Source organism: Tinamus guttatus, unplaced genomic scaffold (genome assembly GCF_059628265.1).
Source record: "Tinamus guttatus ecotype Peru unplaced genomic scaffold, ASM5962826v1 Tinamus_guttatus_pri_ptg000044l, whole genome shotgun sequence".
Taxonomy (NCBI): domain Eukaryota; kingdom Metazoa; phylum Chordata; class Aves; order Tinamiformes; family Tinamidae; genus Tinamus; species Tinamus guttatus.
In genome coordinates, this window is record NW_028288578.1 from 1,394,294 (window position 1) to 1,413,134 (window position 18,841).

Below are 18,841 nucleotides of genomic sequence, written 5' to 3' on the forward strand. Positions count from 1 at the left end.
ATATACATGCCATCTGTCAACCTAGTATGGTCAAACCAGTTGTCCTCATGTTAATATCAGTAAACTCGTGACAAAATTGAAAGAATCCTTCCATGAAAACACTCACAAATATACCTTTAGCTAGCTACAGCAAAACGTATTCAGGTTTTGACTTTAAGGAAGGTAGAGAAGAGGAGAAGATGTAGAAAGATGTCAAATTCACATTTCTAAGCCTCCCCTGTCTCATGGGAAACAGAAGGAGGAACAGCTTTTACACTTAGAGTTCTTATATTCAAACACCCCAGTGATGCTAATCCCTACCACATGAAACAACAGTTAAATCCACCCAAGGTTCCAGAATTAAAAATAGAGAAAGATAACCTTCACATTTATAAAAAAGCTAAGCACCAGCATTTGAGTTTAGTTGACAGCATGAAGAAAAATTTAAACCTACTTACTGTCCTAAACACAGTGAACAGAGCCCTACAGTTTGGAGACAAAGAAATGTAGCAGCAAAATTAAGAGGGAAGATACACAGGTTGTCAATACTCTGGAGACAGTCAACTGAACTAAGCTTCTGCTTCCTTTCCACACCTTGTCTCACCTCGCTTCCAACAGAGCCTTCTTTGTGCAACAAATATGCAGTAGACTAGAAGGGACATTTGCACACAACCTCACAAACAGCTCTGATATTCTTTTCTTCACAATCTGTTTCCTGAAGTCAGCCTTATGCTTGCACTTTTCTTTTACTAAAGGCTTATCTACCTGGAGAAAACCAAAATCCAATGCTTTTAACTGCAGTAGGAAGATTATCAAAGAATATTTAGTAACTTTTGCAAATCCCTTATTCGTTTTTTTTATGAAAAAAAGATGTAAAAGAAATAAGCTTCCTGATCTTTTTGTGTATTTCTATTAGCCCGTCCTTGCATGTGACATACACAGCATTGGATGGACAAAGACACTGCCAAGGTAGGGCAGAGTCCCTCGCCTGTCTCAACTGGAAACCATCTGAATCTGAGCTAAGCAATCTGGGAATTACACTCACAGATCATATTAACAGCAGGATTTCTGCACGCAACTCCCTGCTCTGAAATACCTGTCATATGCTTTTGTTCCCTCATACATCTCCTTTAGAAGTCCCAGAAGTTCTTTTCTGAGTGAGTCATATACTAAATATTTCACAAAACATGGACCTTTTCCTTACTCCCAGTGGTTTTCAATCATCTACTTTACTGCCAACATTTGGTCGACAGTACCACGTCCTTTTCTGAACTCTGTCTCTGTCCTTGTATCTTGTTTATGAGCAGTGTGGCAAACCCTGGCAGCCAGACTGTCCTTGAGTCCTTAGGTGTGATTAGTGCTGCCAGCCTCTAGGCCCAAGCAACTGCCCTTTCCCGCCTTGCGTGCCACATTTCATACCCTGGCATCTCTTGATGCTGCAATATTAAGATTTGTTTTGTCTTTTCTCACAGTCTTCAGTTTCAGGATCAATCTCAAAGCGCTAAAGCTGTCCCAAAACCAAAACTTCCACTGTTTCCCAGACACATCTGATATTCTGCATTTTACTTGCAGCAGCTGCCAAGACAAAGTCTAAAGTAGGAAAGAACACAGGGGTGAACATAGGTAGAGAAATGCTAACACCTTCACTAAACTTCATGCAGACGTGAAAATCTAAGATTTTTTGACTTATACTTCTTTCAGTGGTGATTCATGAGGCCACTGTTACAAAATATTGTGACACATCTAATTACCAAAATAAAACTTTTTCAAGTCAAGCAGTGTCAATTTTAGTGCCACAGTTCCAGGATATTTCTCTTACTATAACTAAAAACAGAAAAGTCAAACAACCCAACTATGTTTTACATTAGTCAACATTACTCCTCTAATGAGTACTAAGCATTCTGCATAATCCACTTCTACTACAGAAGTTGTCAAAATCAAATCAAGCAATACATTTTAAGTAAAATATTAGAAAGAAACCCTAACCATACATCTGAAGCATACACAGAATAATTAACCTATATACACTAGACAATCTCAGGTTTTCAAGATCTCTGTTGAAATATTGCATACTGAATCTCTTAATGTGCAGTCTATGTTTTGCTGTACTTTTTATGATGCATTCTCCTTTCCAGGCATGTCCATTTAAAAAAAAAACTCAGTTACTAAGTAAAGTTGAACTTGTTCTTGCACTTCCATATTTTAAAAAGTATAGTCAAATGGTTATTTTTAAAGTTACATTTGTGCTCTAGTTGAGTTGAAGAAAACTCAAGAACTATCCACTAAGTCCAAAAATCAGGGTTTTATGAAGACTACACTGCTATAATGCCAAACACCTGGAAAGGCATGGTGACAATTAGTTGTATTTTGCTTTTACGTGAGGAAGTTTGGTAGGGCTAACTCCTACATAAGCCTTATCCCTGTACAAGAAATTGAATAGCTGAAAGGAGAAAGTTAAGTTTTTAGCTAAACTTAAAGGGCAATACCAGGAATATGACAGTTCTGTACTGGTCAAAGAAAAACTCCGTACCTGCTCTGCAGTTCCCTTGTGGATAAGGAAGCTTTATGTGAAGACTGTCCTGTTTTAGTCATGTCTTCTTTTGATGAGTTACTCTCATCCTAAAACAGGAAAACAAATACAGAAATCAAACTCATTACCTTCGTTTCTGATTGTAACGATGCCATTTAAAAAATACTTTCCATTTAGTAGAAGACTATTAAAGTGCTTACGTTTCTTGGGGGAAAAAGGGAGAAAGCGTAATGAACCAAATGCCATTTATGAACAATTTTAATTAATTTCATCACAAAGCAGCTAATAATTTTCAAGTAATAAAGTGGAAAGAATTTCTTGGCATTGTAGATCTGAAGAAATATGCAGACAACATAAGCCTCGACAATCACTGACAAACACGTGGCATAAATGCTACAAAACCCACTGCCTACCACCTTACTTTTGCATCTTGTAGAGTGGGGGAAAAGAACACCACATATCCATGATTCATTAGCTTTTCATAGTGAACTGTTGTTAGCCACATAACACACTTTGAGGCTGCAGCATTTTATAGATCTAAATACTTCCATTACACCTACGGGGCTGAGAACATGGTTAGCCAACTTCGAAAAACATCTGCGACACACCGACGACCTCTCAGTGGTATTCCTAAGAGTTGCCACAAAGCAATCCCATCTTCCACATGTTTTCTAGACGTTAATTAACCTACAGTTACCCTTTGAGGCAATTAAGAAGCAAAGTACCTCTTCTGAAGTGAGCCAGCTGCTCACCTGCGACAGGATGGTAGGAATTCCATCCATCTATGACCAGGTTCACTCTATGCTGAAGAACAAAGACGCTGCTTAAGAGGTGATGCTAAGTGATGCTTTCAGCAGAAGCCAATTGCTACAAGGATTATGAAATGGAATAATCTTTCATTATATACTACAAGTATCTAGGAAAAAAAAAGAGACTGTAGTAAAAATAATCAAGCTTGTTGTTAACACAGAACTGGGAGAGAAGACAATAAATACAATGGCAGGTGGCAATAAGAAGCAGAGCAAGCTGAACGGCAGGAGTATGGATGAGGGAAAGCCTAACACAATTTATTGTTGTGAAACACAAGCTAATAAGTGTGTTTGTAAACAGGAAACTCTCTTCCTTCAGCAGTCACAGACTATAAAGCACTGAGCCGAGGAAATGGGGTACAGTGGTAAATAAAACTCTGCAGTACTTGCCAGAGGCAAATTATGTTCTGGAAAGCAGAAAAAGATGGAAACATTATGATACTGTCAAAATATCATAGTGGAAAGCTCCAGTGGACACCCTAAGGAATCTGCAGCACAGTTCCAGTCACACTATTTTTACAGAGCACTATGGAAACGAAGTTCTGAAAAACACAGCTGTATACTTCTGGGAATGGGTATTTAGCATTAGGCTCTCTGGAATAAAACAGAATAAGAGATATGCTTAAACCTTTCAAAATTTGGAAGAGGATCCACTTGCTTTACTGTTCCCCCACTTTCAAGACGACCTGTTCATCCTATCCATCCACATAGTTCCAGACCACACCACTTAGATTTTGGACCTTCAGGGGAAGCATGATACAATCCCAGTGTATTTCACTGTGCTCAGCGCAAGTATGGCCTGACTTTTTTCTATTTGTTTGTTTAACAGGTCAGCTGCTATTGCCACAGCTTTCACAAGTTAGCAGCACATGATAATTAAACACTGTGAGACTTTTCTGTAATATCCTCCCTTTCCTTGTGCTCAGTGGAAGAAAAATGGACCTACAAAAATGGTGCTTTCCTAATATTCTTCTGACCTGATCTGCAGTTAAGGATCTGAAAATCCTTTCCAATACCCTGATGTCTGCATTTTTCAGTGCAGACACATGAGGTTTTCTGGCAGAAGACGAATCAGAAAAGCTTTACTTCTAATTGTTAATCCCTGGGTGTATTCACCATGTTTTCAATAATGGAAGTGACCATGTGTGCTAACAGAAAGCCAACAGAAAGCACCATGCTTCAGGAATCTACCATCACTTCCACGTTTGTGGTCATTTGCACAATACTGTGGTGGGAAGTGAATAACAGCATGTGTAAGTAATTCCAGAGCAGCATAAGACTTTATTCCAAGAGCTGCTTTAAGTGATGCTTAAAACTATAATCAATAAAATATCAAAAGAAGAAAGCAATGGTGTTTTCTTTTACATCTTACCATATTTAGTAGTCATAGTCTTTATGACTATATATATAGAGAGAGTGAAACCAGTACTCAGCTCTCCTAGCAAAGTAGTAAATCTCTTGCCATAAAGTCATGGTCTGTTGTTCAAGGGAAGAAGTCAAGGACCACCGGAGACGGTTTGTGCTGTGCAAACTTTCATTATATGTAGGAGCTGGAATGTCATAAATTCCAAGCCGCTACCCTAAGTTCATTGAAATATCAGAAGAGTATCTGACAAGATTTGTACTCCTATTCTGGAGTAGCTGAAAAACGAAAATATGATAGACATCTTCTATTTGACAGGCAGCAGCTCACAAGAGATTATAACATTTGTATAAAAACATGTACAACACGTATTATTTCACACAGTCTTAACACGCATGAGGAAAGGGTTTCAGGGTTTAAAAAAGAAAGAATGCACAAAACTAAGATAAAAATAAAGACATGACAGAAAACAAGAAAATAAACAGATCAAGAGTGCCTATAGGTGACATGAGAAACAGAAGCAAACAGGATGTATTTCTCCACCGAGACACTTGTGTCTCTACTAACTATCAGTAACCTCAGCCTGTTATATTTCCAACAAAAATAACAACTTCATTAGAGGCCTTTATCTTAACCTTACCTCCCCTAATTCTCATATTCTTTTACCTTACCTCTCTTTTGCATCACCTCATACATAAGAACCTAAGTTCTTTGCAGATGGACACTCACGTCATTCAGTTTGTGCAAAGCTTTGCCCAGGGAGATCCCGTGCCACAACCGGGGTCTTAGAATTGCAGTAGCAAAATTTGTTATCTGACTAAAACTGAACTCTGAAATTCCACCAGATTCAAGGACAAAATGTTCTGATCCAGGGTACAATTTCATTAGATAAAGCACTCTGCTCATTGAAAGCCAGGTAATTAGGGGAAAAAAAAAAAGCACACATTTGAAGAACAATATTAGCTCCACAAACAGCTGGACACCAGCAGCTGGTGATGAGCAGCTGCACAACATGTTATGCCCTTGATGTTCTACAAATCAGTAACGTTTTTTTTTTTCCTTACCTGAAAGCAGGGAACCCAAATTTAAAAAATAATTTAATCATCCTCAGTACCCCATGAGATGGTTACCTACACCACCTGTCCACAAGGCTGTGTATACTGAATCCACATTTCTACACTCAAAGCTGTCTCGAAATTCAGCAGTGTAATAAAACCAAGTCTAGGCATAACTGCCTTCCTCAGTCATCTTGTTTAAAGCACAATATCAAAAGAGAGTTAATTCGCAGTCAAACTTACAAATATTAGACGCTGCCTAGCGCTGTGTGTCCTTAAAATATTTTTCACTCGTTCATGGATCTCATCTCCATTTGCTGGTGAAGGCCAACCAGAGGCAAATCTGAAAGAGAAAGAGGGAAAATAAGTCAACAGAAGAAATAGTTCCTTGTTAAAAATCTCCAACATGTTTCTTTTGATTCCCTTTTTTTTTTTTAAATTATGAAGAATGCATTACTTCCTTCTATTTGTAACATACACAGTGTTTAGACTTGATTCTTCTTCTCCTCTGGAGTACAACTAAAGAAACATTTCAAAGACACGCATAAGCAGCATGCATCCACAATCCCAACAGCAGATACAAAGCAGAGAAAATGTTGATGATTTTGTAACTGGGTAATACTTTGGTAATGTTTGTATTGTCCCCACAGAATAGAAAAGCTCTGCAATTATTCTATTCCCAGTGATCAGTTGCATTTTTCTGTTTTTAAAGCAAGTACTTCACACATGAAATTGTTTCCACTGGGCTAAACCATCAGGAAGATAACCCCAATGTGTGCAAATTGGAAAACCCATGGAGTTCAAAAACTGCAAATTCACTATCTTTCCTAAACATGAAAGTACTACAAATTTCACAAGACAGAAATGGTTTTCAAGTTGCCTTTTTTTATATTAAAAATAAGGTAGCTTGCTTGATATGAGTGACTGAAAAACTTTGGATTTATTCTTTCATATTTTGTGGTCCATTTTTCCAGTTTACTCAGAAAAAAAGCTTACTCTTTTCAGTGAGCTCACTAGCTGGCAGAAATTCCATGTCAATAATTATTCGGAGACTACTAAGGCAGGCAGATAAGATTTAAAGATAGGATGATTTACATACCAACCTCCATATTTTAGTATACTCAAAATATGTTATATAAAAGGTACAAAAATAAGGCAAAGCAAGAATTTGCTAGGGAACAGGCATGACCACAGAAACCAGGCACCAAATTAAAATTCTGCACCCTCTTTTCCGTGTTTCCTGACCTTTGGGAACCTGACTTTGCAGGGCTAGTTTGATTTACGCCGTTTCCAATGTTTGAAGAGCTCCAAGGAAACAACAGCACCTGCCTTGGTCTCATGCTGGTGTGAAGCTGGGTCCCCAGCAGGACTGCAAGCCATGGGTCTGCTGCAGAGCTCTGCCACGGGAGCCAACGGAAGAGCAGGCAGCAGGGGCTGCCATTCCCACATCCCAGGCTCTGGCAGGACGGGAAGCACGGGGACAGGGACAGGTTTTGTTACTTGGTGTCACCGATTCAATGAAGCTGAGAAATTTCACAGCTGCATCCTGAGATTCTGCACTGCGCTCTGGACAGGTTTAAGACTGAAATTCCTTCTGCCTTTTCCTCTTCCCTGGATCCATTGCTCTTTGTGACCTTCCATTCCTGCATTCTCCAGTCTCTCTTGCTCCAGTCCCCAGCCTGATCACAACAGGCTGAATTCACCTTCATCAGATTTCTAGATATGTTGGCCAACACAATACAGCTCCTCGCAGAGGGAACGAAGCACAAGCAATATAAAGTTTCCCTCCAAAAGAGCCTGGCAAAGTCAAAAGTAACCAAAAGCAGGAACGTGCAAATGGAAAACGCCCAGGCATAAGGGCTGCACACAGGCCTGGGAGCACCTGCTCGCCCTTTGTATTCTTACTTCAAGAATAAAATACAGCAGAAAGTGACTATCTTTCTGCTTCTGAAAGAGTTTCGTCTGTTTTCCTGTGTCCACTAATTTGAACTTATTTCATATTGCTTACCTTTCCCAAAAATCAACCTTTGTTCTACACAACATTTTCAACCAATGTACAGATTTTCTTAAATCAAATCCTCCACTTTGAATACTTCTGTCTTTCTTCTATGAAACAGTGCCAGGAAATCACACAATATTGGAGGAATGAATCATATAACCTGTCGAGGGATGCATTTTCCACACTTCTAATTGCATTTAACATTGTTTTTCTTTATGCATTCACTGCATACCCGGCAAAGTTGGCTACAAGGACCTCGGTATTAGTATCCTGAATATTTACGACTTATCTCAAACAGCAGGAACTAGAAAGCCATATCATTCAGTTCTTTTGCATACTAGAATCTAAAATTCTGTTACGTTAAAGAATGCAGGTAACTTTAAAAGGAAGTAAATACTCGGTGAATTTTGTGGGGAGAGAGGCGAGAAGGGAGGGAAGGGCTGCCATTAAGAAGGCAGATGTCTAAAAATCTAAAAATCTAAAGCAGAAACATTAATTTCTCTAACACAGCCGAACCACATGATAGACTGCATTACAATGCACGCACTGTATCACTAGCAGTGTGCTGAATAAAAACCTGCTGTCCTGATAAAACACCCTGCTTAGAAGGGATGAGATGAGGCAGGGGTCAAAAACAATTTATGAAAAGAGGAAAAGAGGTAAGGGAAAAGGGTTGGAGCAGTACTGACATCTAACAACTTCCCATTAGCATTTACAAGCACTAATATTAAGGAACGTCTGCAATCCATGTTTAAAACCTACATTCTGGATGCAGCAATACTGGGTCATTTCCCATTTAACAAATAGAGAGAGCAATGACAGCCTGGCATTTTCCTATTTATACAGAAGCTGCTGTTATTCCATCATCCAGGTTACTGGCAGTGAGAACAGAAGTTAGAATAGATTACCTTTGGGAAATAAATTTTATGAAATAGTATGTAAGATCTGAGATCATGGCTATTAATCTTAAATTTACAAATATCCTTGGAGATAAATGTATTTGCTTCTAGGAAAACAAAATTGCTATTGTATTCAATTATAGAAGACATGACTATGTCTGCAAGAAGAAAAGATTTAAGTATTTAATTCAAGAACTATTAGGCGTTTTTCTTAAGGTGATTTTATTAATCAATCCACTAGTGTGCGCTGTGGCATAAGAAATGTTAGCCACTCACATACGCCCCTAACCTAGTGTACAAAAAAAAGAGAGAAACCAAAACCTTAAATAAGATTAAAACAGTATCGGCTTCTTTCTAATTAGTTTTGCTAATATCGTTATTGTCTAATTTTAGTAATGATTATAAAGTCTAATTCATATTTAACTCATAATGTTAATACTGACACCAACCAAAACTCAATCTAAAATAAAATGATGCCTGAAATACAACACTCATGAGCTGAAGTGAAACCATTTCACTCTTGTACTGGAGATATTTTATAAAAATAGGATTTAGAGCACAGCTACTTTAACTATAAATAAAGGGTTTTAGTTTGCCAATAATGTGTTTTTAAAGCAACTAGCTACTTATATATGTGATTAAGGTGTCAGTATAGTATTGCAGCGCTGAAAGAAAAGTCATTTCATTTCAATGACTGTTTGTCCTGATAAACAAAATAAACTTCTGCAGCTGTATTCTTTGTCATACTTCCAATTTTCCCTGGGACTTGCAAACATTCTGCAGTTACATCAGTTTAAATTGTTTATTGATTCCAATAGATTGTATAAACACTTTGGAAATATAGCTCAGTGACCTAGAAAAAGCCAGATCAATCAGCAAACTTCTCAAGATTAATTTCAAAGATGTTGTGTCGAGTACGATCAAGGAAACAGAACCTTTTCCCTTGTAATGTGACTAAAGGCATTTATTTTCTTTTAGAGATAAGCATTTTTTTTTAAGGTCACACAGACATCATCTACGTTGATGGGAAAAAAAGAACCCAAGCACAGTCTAGATCCTGTGCTGCAGATAAAATGTTATTTTCATATGTAATGGTATCCATTAGGATGAAACAGTCCATTACAAATGCAGACAGAGGATATATCTACCCAGATATTCCAGGCAAAAGGCAGCTTGCAAACTTGAGAGCTGTAACAAACAGGAATTTTCAAATGTCAGACAATCCAATCATACATTCACACATAGCAAAAACGTTAACATCAGACTGCAGCAGCAGCAACTGAGACTTTTTATATCTGTGGCATTAATGCAAAAGTACTGCAGGATGTTTGCAGCGCCTAATCTGACCCCGTCTCCCATCATCACACCTCCCAGCCCTGTGAACAACTCTGTGCATGTGGCCTACATGAAGAATTCATCAGCTTCAAAGACACAGGCGTCACGCTGCGCAAAAGCACAGACGAGGACAAACTATCAGAGGACAGAAATCAATGGAGTGTTGTAGTACCCGGCTCACGATTGCAGAAAACACCACCACTGTAATTGGGAGGAAGGGGGAGAGGGAGAGAGAAATAACTCTTAGGCTAAGTATAACCTGAGAAACACATTCTACAAGAACTTACACATGCAACAGGAGAGATTCTCAGGAAAACGGAACATCTCCAAATCTGAGATTGAAAAAGATGACACAGATTTGATACCGAAGTACACATTTATGCAGCATTCACATTAAGTGGAGAAGTTAGTTTATTCTCATTTAAAAGGACATGAAGTGGTAATTTACTAAGATGAAATGTGTATGCAGTATATATCAGTATATACAGAGGCACAATAGAAAAGCTGGGATATAATTAAGAGTTTTACTTGTCTACATAATACTAGATGCAATTTTGTTTTGTATTTTTTAAAGGACTGATGGCAATAAACCTTGGCATAAGTGTAGTATTACTAGTGTGAAGTCATTTTGAAAAAAAAGAAAAAAAAAAGCCAACATAAAAATCCTTACATTTGTGGTAAGAGACAATATGTGGCTTTCACTACAGCAGGATATTAATTTGAAGGAGAAACAATCGTGCACTGACAAGCCATCCTTTCGGAATGGTTTCTCTCACTTTCAGAGGCCCTGCTTAGAGCCATGGAGACTGCAAAGGAAGGTTGGAAGGTTCTTCCTATGTAGAATGAAAGGATAATTTATCCTCAGGTATACAGTGAATTCCAAGTAGCAAACAGCTTCTGTGATTTCAGGGAAAACCCAGTACGCTAGCGGAGCCATTACCCAACAAAGAGGCTCTTCAAGACCTTCTGTAACTACATCATTAGCTTATTTATGTCATAAATAGGCTGTACTTTCTTATTCTCTCTGGGAGTTTTTCCATTGCCCCATCTTCTCTGAATCTGTGAATGAATTCTCCCATTGCTATACAGAACTACTTTGACAATAATCACTTTCCAATTTACCTTTTTGTTGCAGTAAGATCATGCAATTAGATGACAAACAACATAAAAGTTGGACAAAGATGACAAATAAGGCAGAAGTTGGTCCAAAATACCAAGCAAAGCTTATGTGCTGCTCATTCTTTGCAGATACTAGAGATCCTCAAGAGCTATTTCAGAGGTCAACTTAGCAAATGCAAATAAGTAAACTTCCCCATGAAGTGACACAGGTAACAAACCCCAATTATTCAAGAGCAACTTAACTATGAAAATTCAGTTCCCAAAGATCAGAAATAATTATTTTAACAGTTAGAATCAGGCAGGAAACCTAGCTGCAGCCTCTCCTTAGAGGAAGCTATTTTCTAAAAGGCCTGTTAAATTTTTCAGTGCTCTACTTCCCAGTAGAAGGCTCTCAAAACTTAACTGTATATTTCCACAGAAGTAGAATAAGCCCTATCATAGGATGCATTCCACTTTCCAAAATACTAGGTGAACTCCTTTCAGTTTAGATATTCCTATGAGACAAAAAACAACACTCAATATCCCGGGGTAATGTTGCAAGATCAGTGAAGTCAAAGCTGCTGATAACTTGAAATTTCAAGGACTTCACACAGGAGTTAATCATTTTCTAGTAATATCTACCTTTATGCTGATATTCTCCTAGTACTTGGAGAAAGATACAGGACAGAAAGATGGCAGTAAAACAATATAGGATTGTTACAAAAGAGCATCGATGCAGATGGGTAACCTCTGTCTCACTTCAAACAGAGGTTAGGATTTTTGTTAAATTTTGTAGTAGATAAGACTACATTGCAGCAGTACCACCAGGAAAACATCAAAAAGACATCAAGAGGGACTCCACTCTGGGAGTGATTACTCTTCAGATCAATAATAAAAAACAAAAACAAAAAATAGATAGGAGTTCCAGAGAAGGAAGAAAGAATCCCTTGATCCCAAATGCATGAGAAGCAGCTTTGCTTCTCAAGATAAGAAAAAATGGCCAAATACTACTACACTTGTTATAATCTCTTGAGAAAAACATTTCTCTTGTGCCAGCAGATAGCTCCATTAGCAGAACTTCTGTCATTAGCTTAAAGAGTTTTACTATTTCACCCCTTCTTTATAAAACAGAAAGAATTAGTATTTTGCTCCAGGTTTCAATACCCCAAGGAAGGCTTAGCTTGCAAGTCCTCAAGCACAAACACCATATTCTATGAAAGCACGAAGACGGACGTGTGCTAGGAAAGCAAGAGCAGGACTTGAGGGTTTTGGGATTTTTTTTTGTAGCAGAGTAGAAAGACTTCATCCCTAATGCTCTCTCTCAAAGCATAAGGGATACTTACCGTTACACAACCAACCACGTCTAAGGAACATATTAACTGCACTGACTTAACACGCAGACATCACGGGTAGAATTAAAGAGTATGCATGTCCCAGAGCACTGTAAGAGCTAAATTCAAAATGGGAACTAGTGTGTCACACCACTACGTCTAGTGTCATTTTACAACACAGACCTTCCTCAGCAGACTTCCGTAATGAAAAACCTAGAAACACAATGTAAAATAAACGTTCGGAACTTTGCTACCTTGTCCTGACAGTAAGCCCACTTACAGTTCTGCTTTTGACTCAAACACAGCCGAAAAGGTGAGGGGGTTGATTCAAGGATTGATTCTCCAGCAGGCTGACTGGAAACTGCTAAGAAAGATGCAAAGGGGCTCAGAGGACTTGAGCAGGAGCTCCTCTTCCACGGCATGGAGAGCTCCTGCAGCCCCTTGCAGCTCCTCAGAGCGCTCCGAGGAGCAGCTCTCCTGGGGACGGATGCTCACCTCACACGGCTTGGGGAAAAAATAGTGAAGAGAGGGAGGAAAGGAACGAGAGCAAAGTTTTATTTTGACTCTGGGTTGCAAGATAAGGCTCTGTGTTCTTGCACATCCACTAACATTGTTACACTCTCAGCAGGAATGATTTTCCATGTATTTATATGAGCTGAATGGCAGCATTTGTATGCATTTCTAAATACTGACCTCAGATCCATGTTTGTCATTTCAACTATAATCTGCATCACAGAAGCAAATAAAGCCAACTTTTTTTTTTGCAGTATGAACACAGAGATCAAATTTATTAGACTGCGCCCTTTACTTCCTTATTTTGGATTTTTTTGGATGACAAAAGTAAACGCTTACATCTTTAATACAGAAAGGATGTTACATCTCTAAAGAGCTGAGAGCATTTGTTGTAATAATAAGAAAAAGACATAATTTCACAAGATCAGAAATCACTTCTGGAGAAAGGCTGGTAAAGAGAAAGAACAAGAACATTCAGATGATTTCACAATTAACTGTCAGATTACTAAATTACTATGCATATAACAGCAGCTCACAACACACAAGACATTCCTGCTATCAATATAAGGGACTGTCAACTAAATAGAGTCCATTGCAAAAAGAAAAAAAGGAAACGCTATCACTGAAAAAATGATAGAAAGGATAAATACAGCTATTGCAATACCCCCCTCCATAGACACAGGTGAACAGCCAATGTCAGAGCGAATGCGGATGTAGAAAACATGACAAGAAATCTCCTCCAAACCTCAGATACATCCTAATCTCTGCATTACTGTTCACAAGAAATATTATTACACAGAATAACAAGCAAGCATGTTTTCAAGCAGACGAAGATGTTAAGAGAAACAGCAACCGGATCTTTATGAGTATTAAAAATTTAGCCCCCACCTGCCATCTGTCATTTTTCTTTTTGAAGAGAAAACTAAGACAATTTTTCTATTTTGAAAAAGAAGCTACCCATTAGGCTGTGCCGACGCTATAAAACGTAGCCTGCAAGTTTGCACTGACGGGGGTGCCAATGGCATCAGGGAGGAAAGAGGCTGGAATGAGCATGAACTAACTCACCAAAGCGACTCTCCAAGCAAGGTCCCAGAGAAACATTTCAGTATGTACTGCAGGCCATCAGTTTGATACTCAGCTTCTCCCAGTTATGCTAAGTATACCTAGTTATACTTACTCTCTGCACACTTCCTCTCCTCAGAGGGCTGGAGGACTTGGGCATGCAAAATCTGGTTCTTCCACCCCACCTTAATGAGACACTGGATTTGCTAGGCTTGCCCAAAGTATTAGCCCATGGATTGAGATCCACAGAACTAAGTGATATTAAATGCTGTCCCATCCCAATCCCATTGGGATCAGTGGAGGACTACTAAGAAAACCAAAGCTAGAAATTATTGTAAGCAGAACTGAAAAATTTCTTAGGATGCCTATTAAACAAAGAGATTGAAAAATGATACACTGACTAGGCTAAAGCTAGTCCAAGCCTGATACACATTCTAATCACACGTGACTACAAGTACATCATAGCCACAAGCAAATGCTTAGAAACACTAGGCTGAACGCCAGTTAAAAGGAAAAAAAGGTTTCCAAATACCTCCAGAATACTGTACTTCATATATCTATTTATTTATGTTAATGCTCTTGATACTGTAATGCCTTCTGATAGAGGGGATATTTATTTGAATATTCTCTGCTTTAGACATGTGATAAGACATGGGATGATTGAAATTCAGGGCTTTGTTGTTTCACACAGAGTTAGTAACACAGTTGTCAAACATTCTCTTCATTGCTGTATTACCTGGATTGCATTCACTGAGTAGAAGTGATCAAAACCACAGCACATGGGGACAAGTCAAACGACAGGACAGTTGTTTGGGGAAAAAAATCTCATTCTCAGTCTACATGCTTCCAAACATACACACTAGAGCCATGTAAATATTATCATCTGCTCTCATTAATGAGTGCAGAATTCCCCAAAGAGCAAAAAGAAGCCATTACCTTTCTCTTAGAGAAGATCGACTTAGCACTGAGCTTAAGGAATGTTTATGAAATGCTAAAGGTGCTGAACACATTAATGAACCAGCAGAACTGCACTGCCTATTCAGTGGGCCTGAGATCACAAGCGCATCAGAACTTTCAAGGTCTTTTCCAGGAGTAGATTTGACCTGTTAAAAAAAAAAAAAAAAAAAAAAAAGCCTTGCTAAAGTTTAGCATGCATATGAAAATGTATACTTTACAGGTTTTATTTTTTATTTTACTTTTGTAAATCAAAAGGATAGAAGTTACCCATCAATGTAACAATACAAGAATATCTGCCTAGGGACTATAATCTCTTAGAAGAGCCCTGGTCTCGAGCTCCAGAAGCTGGTTCTGGTACCATGATTTCAATCAAGTGTCGAAGGGTTCTGTTAATACCTGACACACCATCTAGCACGGCACCCCCTTTATTGCCTTTTTTTGCCAGCATAGTTCAAATATTCACTTTCTACTTACACTTCCCTATCCTAGGTTTCCACTTTTCCTTCTTGAACAGATACTATAAACCTGTAACATTGAAATGTGTCCATAAGTTACCTCATCCTGCCCAAGAGGGGGGCTTTTACAGCAACCGTTTCCCAAAGCTGGCGAAACAAATCAGGATGTTCACGAGCCCTTTCCCAGCTGCAGCCGTGGAGAGCAAATGCATCCATCACAGCTACACAATTTTAGCTACACAGTTAAAGCCCACTCAAACACAACCTGATGGCCAGACAAACTTTGACAAAAAACAGTGAAAATGCCTGCAGTTTTATTAAACATAGCAAAGATTTTCCAATAATAAAATCAAAGAGCAACAACCCCAATTTCTGCAGTACTTCAGAAACACAGGCAAAAACATCTAAATGAAGATGGACAAAAAAAAAGGAAAAAAGATGCTTGGATATTAATCTTCAGATCCATGCAGGGAACAAGGAACTAACATCTGAAAAAGCAAGTGTGGGAAAATAACATTGGCTTGCCATTTATATTAGTGCCATACTTTTCTGGAATTAAGTGTGCTCTGAAAATGAATGGGAAAGTAGCTGTAAACTGCTTTTAAAGACCTTCTACAGCCCTGTCACAAGCCTTAATGCCAAGGAGAAACAAGTTCTGTAACTGCAGGCATCAATATTTTATAGATTGTTAACTTTCACATTTGTGTTTGTAAATCATCTGTCAACAGAGCTAGGCTGAGTTACACCAGCTTTAAAGTGTCCTTTGTCTTGTTTTTGCTGCTACTGGATAACTCCACTGGACAAACGTTCAGAAATACCTACACAGGACAATCCTCTGTGCTCAGAGCTTCCCCAAACAATCATTTGTAATGGCACTTCAGGGTACTCACTTTGGCTTTCTTGGGCCTGTAGCTGCCGAGAAGAGAAGGATCTGGAAAAAGAGGAAGAAAATTAAAAAGGAAGCATCCCGGAAGAAATTCAAAAGAAAACGTTATTTCTCTAAATCTTTTTGCAATCTTTTACAAAACAGCTTAGCTCTCCTTTCAAAACGCCCTAGGCCAATTCATCATTACTATATATTTTGTTATTCTACACCAACCCAGTAATATTTCAGGACTTTCTTCTGTTGAAAACAATGACTTCATATTTAATGCAACACAATGTTTACAATAATGCATCAGTATAGGCACAGCCTTCCGTATAGACTAAACAGTACAATCTGTTAAACTATTAATTGCTCAGAATCAATATAAAGCAAAGCGCTCTCAAACTGCACTGCCAGTAGTAAGATCTCTAATGCTAAGAATCAGTATTTTTCAGAAATTACAGCTGAGCCCCTCAGGGACAGACAAGTAACTGTGGAATCCCCTGGATATTAGCAGTAAGATAGGCTTTGGTGTCCTGAATACTGGTCAGAGTCTACCAATACATTTAATAAGCACCAGGTGGTAACAGTTCCAGATACTATAGATTTATATAACTCCAAAGGGAAGGTGCACCCTTCTAAATGCTACATCTAATTCTATTACAAAGAGAAAATGAAACTCAGGAAAACAGATAAAGCAAAAAAAGGGCACATGATTGGACTGTGGGATTTTCTGCTCATACTTTTAGACCAGGTAGAACTAGGTTCTGAGTCATACGAAGTAAAAAAATATCCAAACCCATCTTTTGCAGGAGTGGGGTTATTCAGCATTGTGACCATTCCTAGGAAAACAGCTTTTGCGCCTTTAGGAACCATTTCTAAACACCTGCACTACATTACTGCAGAAAATCAAAGCATTAAAGGGAAATATAGTAGAAAATACTAACCATGAATTACCTTGGACCAAGCTTCCACTGTACTTTCTCGAGGGGGACACCAGGTGTGAAGTTCAATACCAGGACTTGGTTGTTCAACCTGAAGCAAAAATACCCTTAAAGCACTCTCTATTACCCCTTCTCAATCTCTGTTTTCTTCCATAAGACCAATTGCGGAAGAACAATTCCTTCCTAGAATAATTTAGTCTTATTTAAATACTATTTAAAACTATTTTTACAACACTCCGTTCATATGTTATATTCATATTAGCCTTAAATAAAAACACAATACTAGGAAGGTCTAGAAAGTTTCTAATGCCATGCTGTTAAAAGAAAATAAATGCAGATAATTTTTCCTTCATCTTTAATGTCTGTAATTTTTTTAAACAATTCTAGGTATTGGACATATTTGCTCCAAACAGGATCTCACCAAGTGTTGTCCTTGGTGACAAAAGCAAAAAAAGAAAACAAAATTTAAACAAAAACTAAATTAACACAAAATCTCCAGGACAGAACAGGCCTCAACAGTGAAGATGCCCTAAGAAGAACATTCTCCAATCTAGAAAGAGCCATAACATTTGGCAAATGGGACAAGCTTTTCCTTTTTTGCAATCAAATCAAGCCATCAAAATCAACAATGAATGTTTAAAGATGCAGCAATTAAACTGTGAAATTCACCTACAGATCAAAAAACATAAGAACTGATTAACATGAGTTAAAAGAAAAAAATATCTGTGAGAGACAGATAAACTGTTGGTTGATGATTGATTAATGGCTTATTAGGGCTTATCTGCATTTCTAAAAGGTAGCTACGAGCAGAAGAGAACTTGGAAGAGAATTCCAGAATTTGACAAGACATTACTAATTCGTTTACACATAAACTATAAAAATGAAATAATGTGAAGAGAAAATTAATTAAACGCTAAATTATCTCAGTGGCTGTCACAAGTGCCTGAAATTGTAGACAAACCAAAATGTCAAAGCAAAAAGACAAAACAATTCCATCTCTGCCCCTACATTCAGAGTAGGATTCTTTAGAGAATTACTGCAATCATAAGAATGTTGAGAGCGAACATAAATTTGAGAACATGAGCCTCCAAAAGGCTGGGCAATTGGGCCTTTAAGCAGTAAAGCACTTAAATACACTTACTTTATGTTCCTATTTCCAGAAAAACTGCTCACATGCAGCTAGCAACAAGTCCTTATGTAGGTGCTAAATTCAGGATGCTTATGAATCTCGAGTCAAAGCATAAAGGCAAAGCTCTTGGCAAAGGAAGCGTTTCAAAGAATGCCAGAAGAACAAAAGTTGAAAGAGAGGCAATGTACATTTTCATAATGTTACTAGACACTCTTTTTAAAATCTTATTCAGGCAATTTTAATACTACTATCAATTACTTCCAATTTGAATTTATACACCTATTATCCTGTCAAATACACTAGATAAAAAGAAATGGGGCCTCAGAGAATTCAACCAGGATATTCATAAAATAATTTGATTTTTGTCTGTTACTAATGCTGATAAAATAGTTTTTATTTTAGTCAGTTCCACATTTAAAACACTACGTGTCAGACAGTTAAGGAGAGAAAAATTATTCACCTAAACTAAGAACTGAATTAATTTTTGCAGTTATAGTTAGTGAAAAAAGTGTTCTAAA

The 18,841-nt window shown here is 38.0% G+C and overlaps 1 protein-coding gene across 2 annotated transcripts in view; it reads right to left on the bottom strand.

Annotated features, from left to right (window-relative positions):
* Positions 1-18,841, bottom strand: part of SPATA6 (spermatogenesis associated 6) — a 36,398-nt gene that overhangs the window by 1,189 nt on the left and 16,368 nt on the right. For both annotated transcript variants that reach the window (XM_088536712.1, XM_088536706.1), the window contains 5 exons: positions 17,198-17,285; positions 16,276-16,316; positions 14,910-15,076; positions 5,980-6,079; positions 2,510-2,598 (listed from right to left, as the gene is read on the bottom strand). In XM_088536712.1, coding sequence (XP_088392838.1) covers positions 2,510-2,598; positions 5,980-6,079; positions 14,910-15,076; positions 16,276-16,316; positions 17,198-17,285 — 485 coding nt within the window. The remainder of the gene's footprint in view (positions 1-2,509; positions 2,599-5,979; positions 6,080-14,909; positions 15,077-16,275; positions 16,317-17,197; positions 17,286-18,841) is intronic.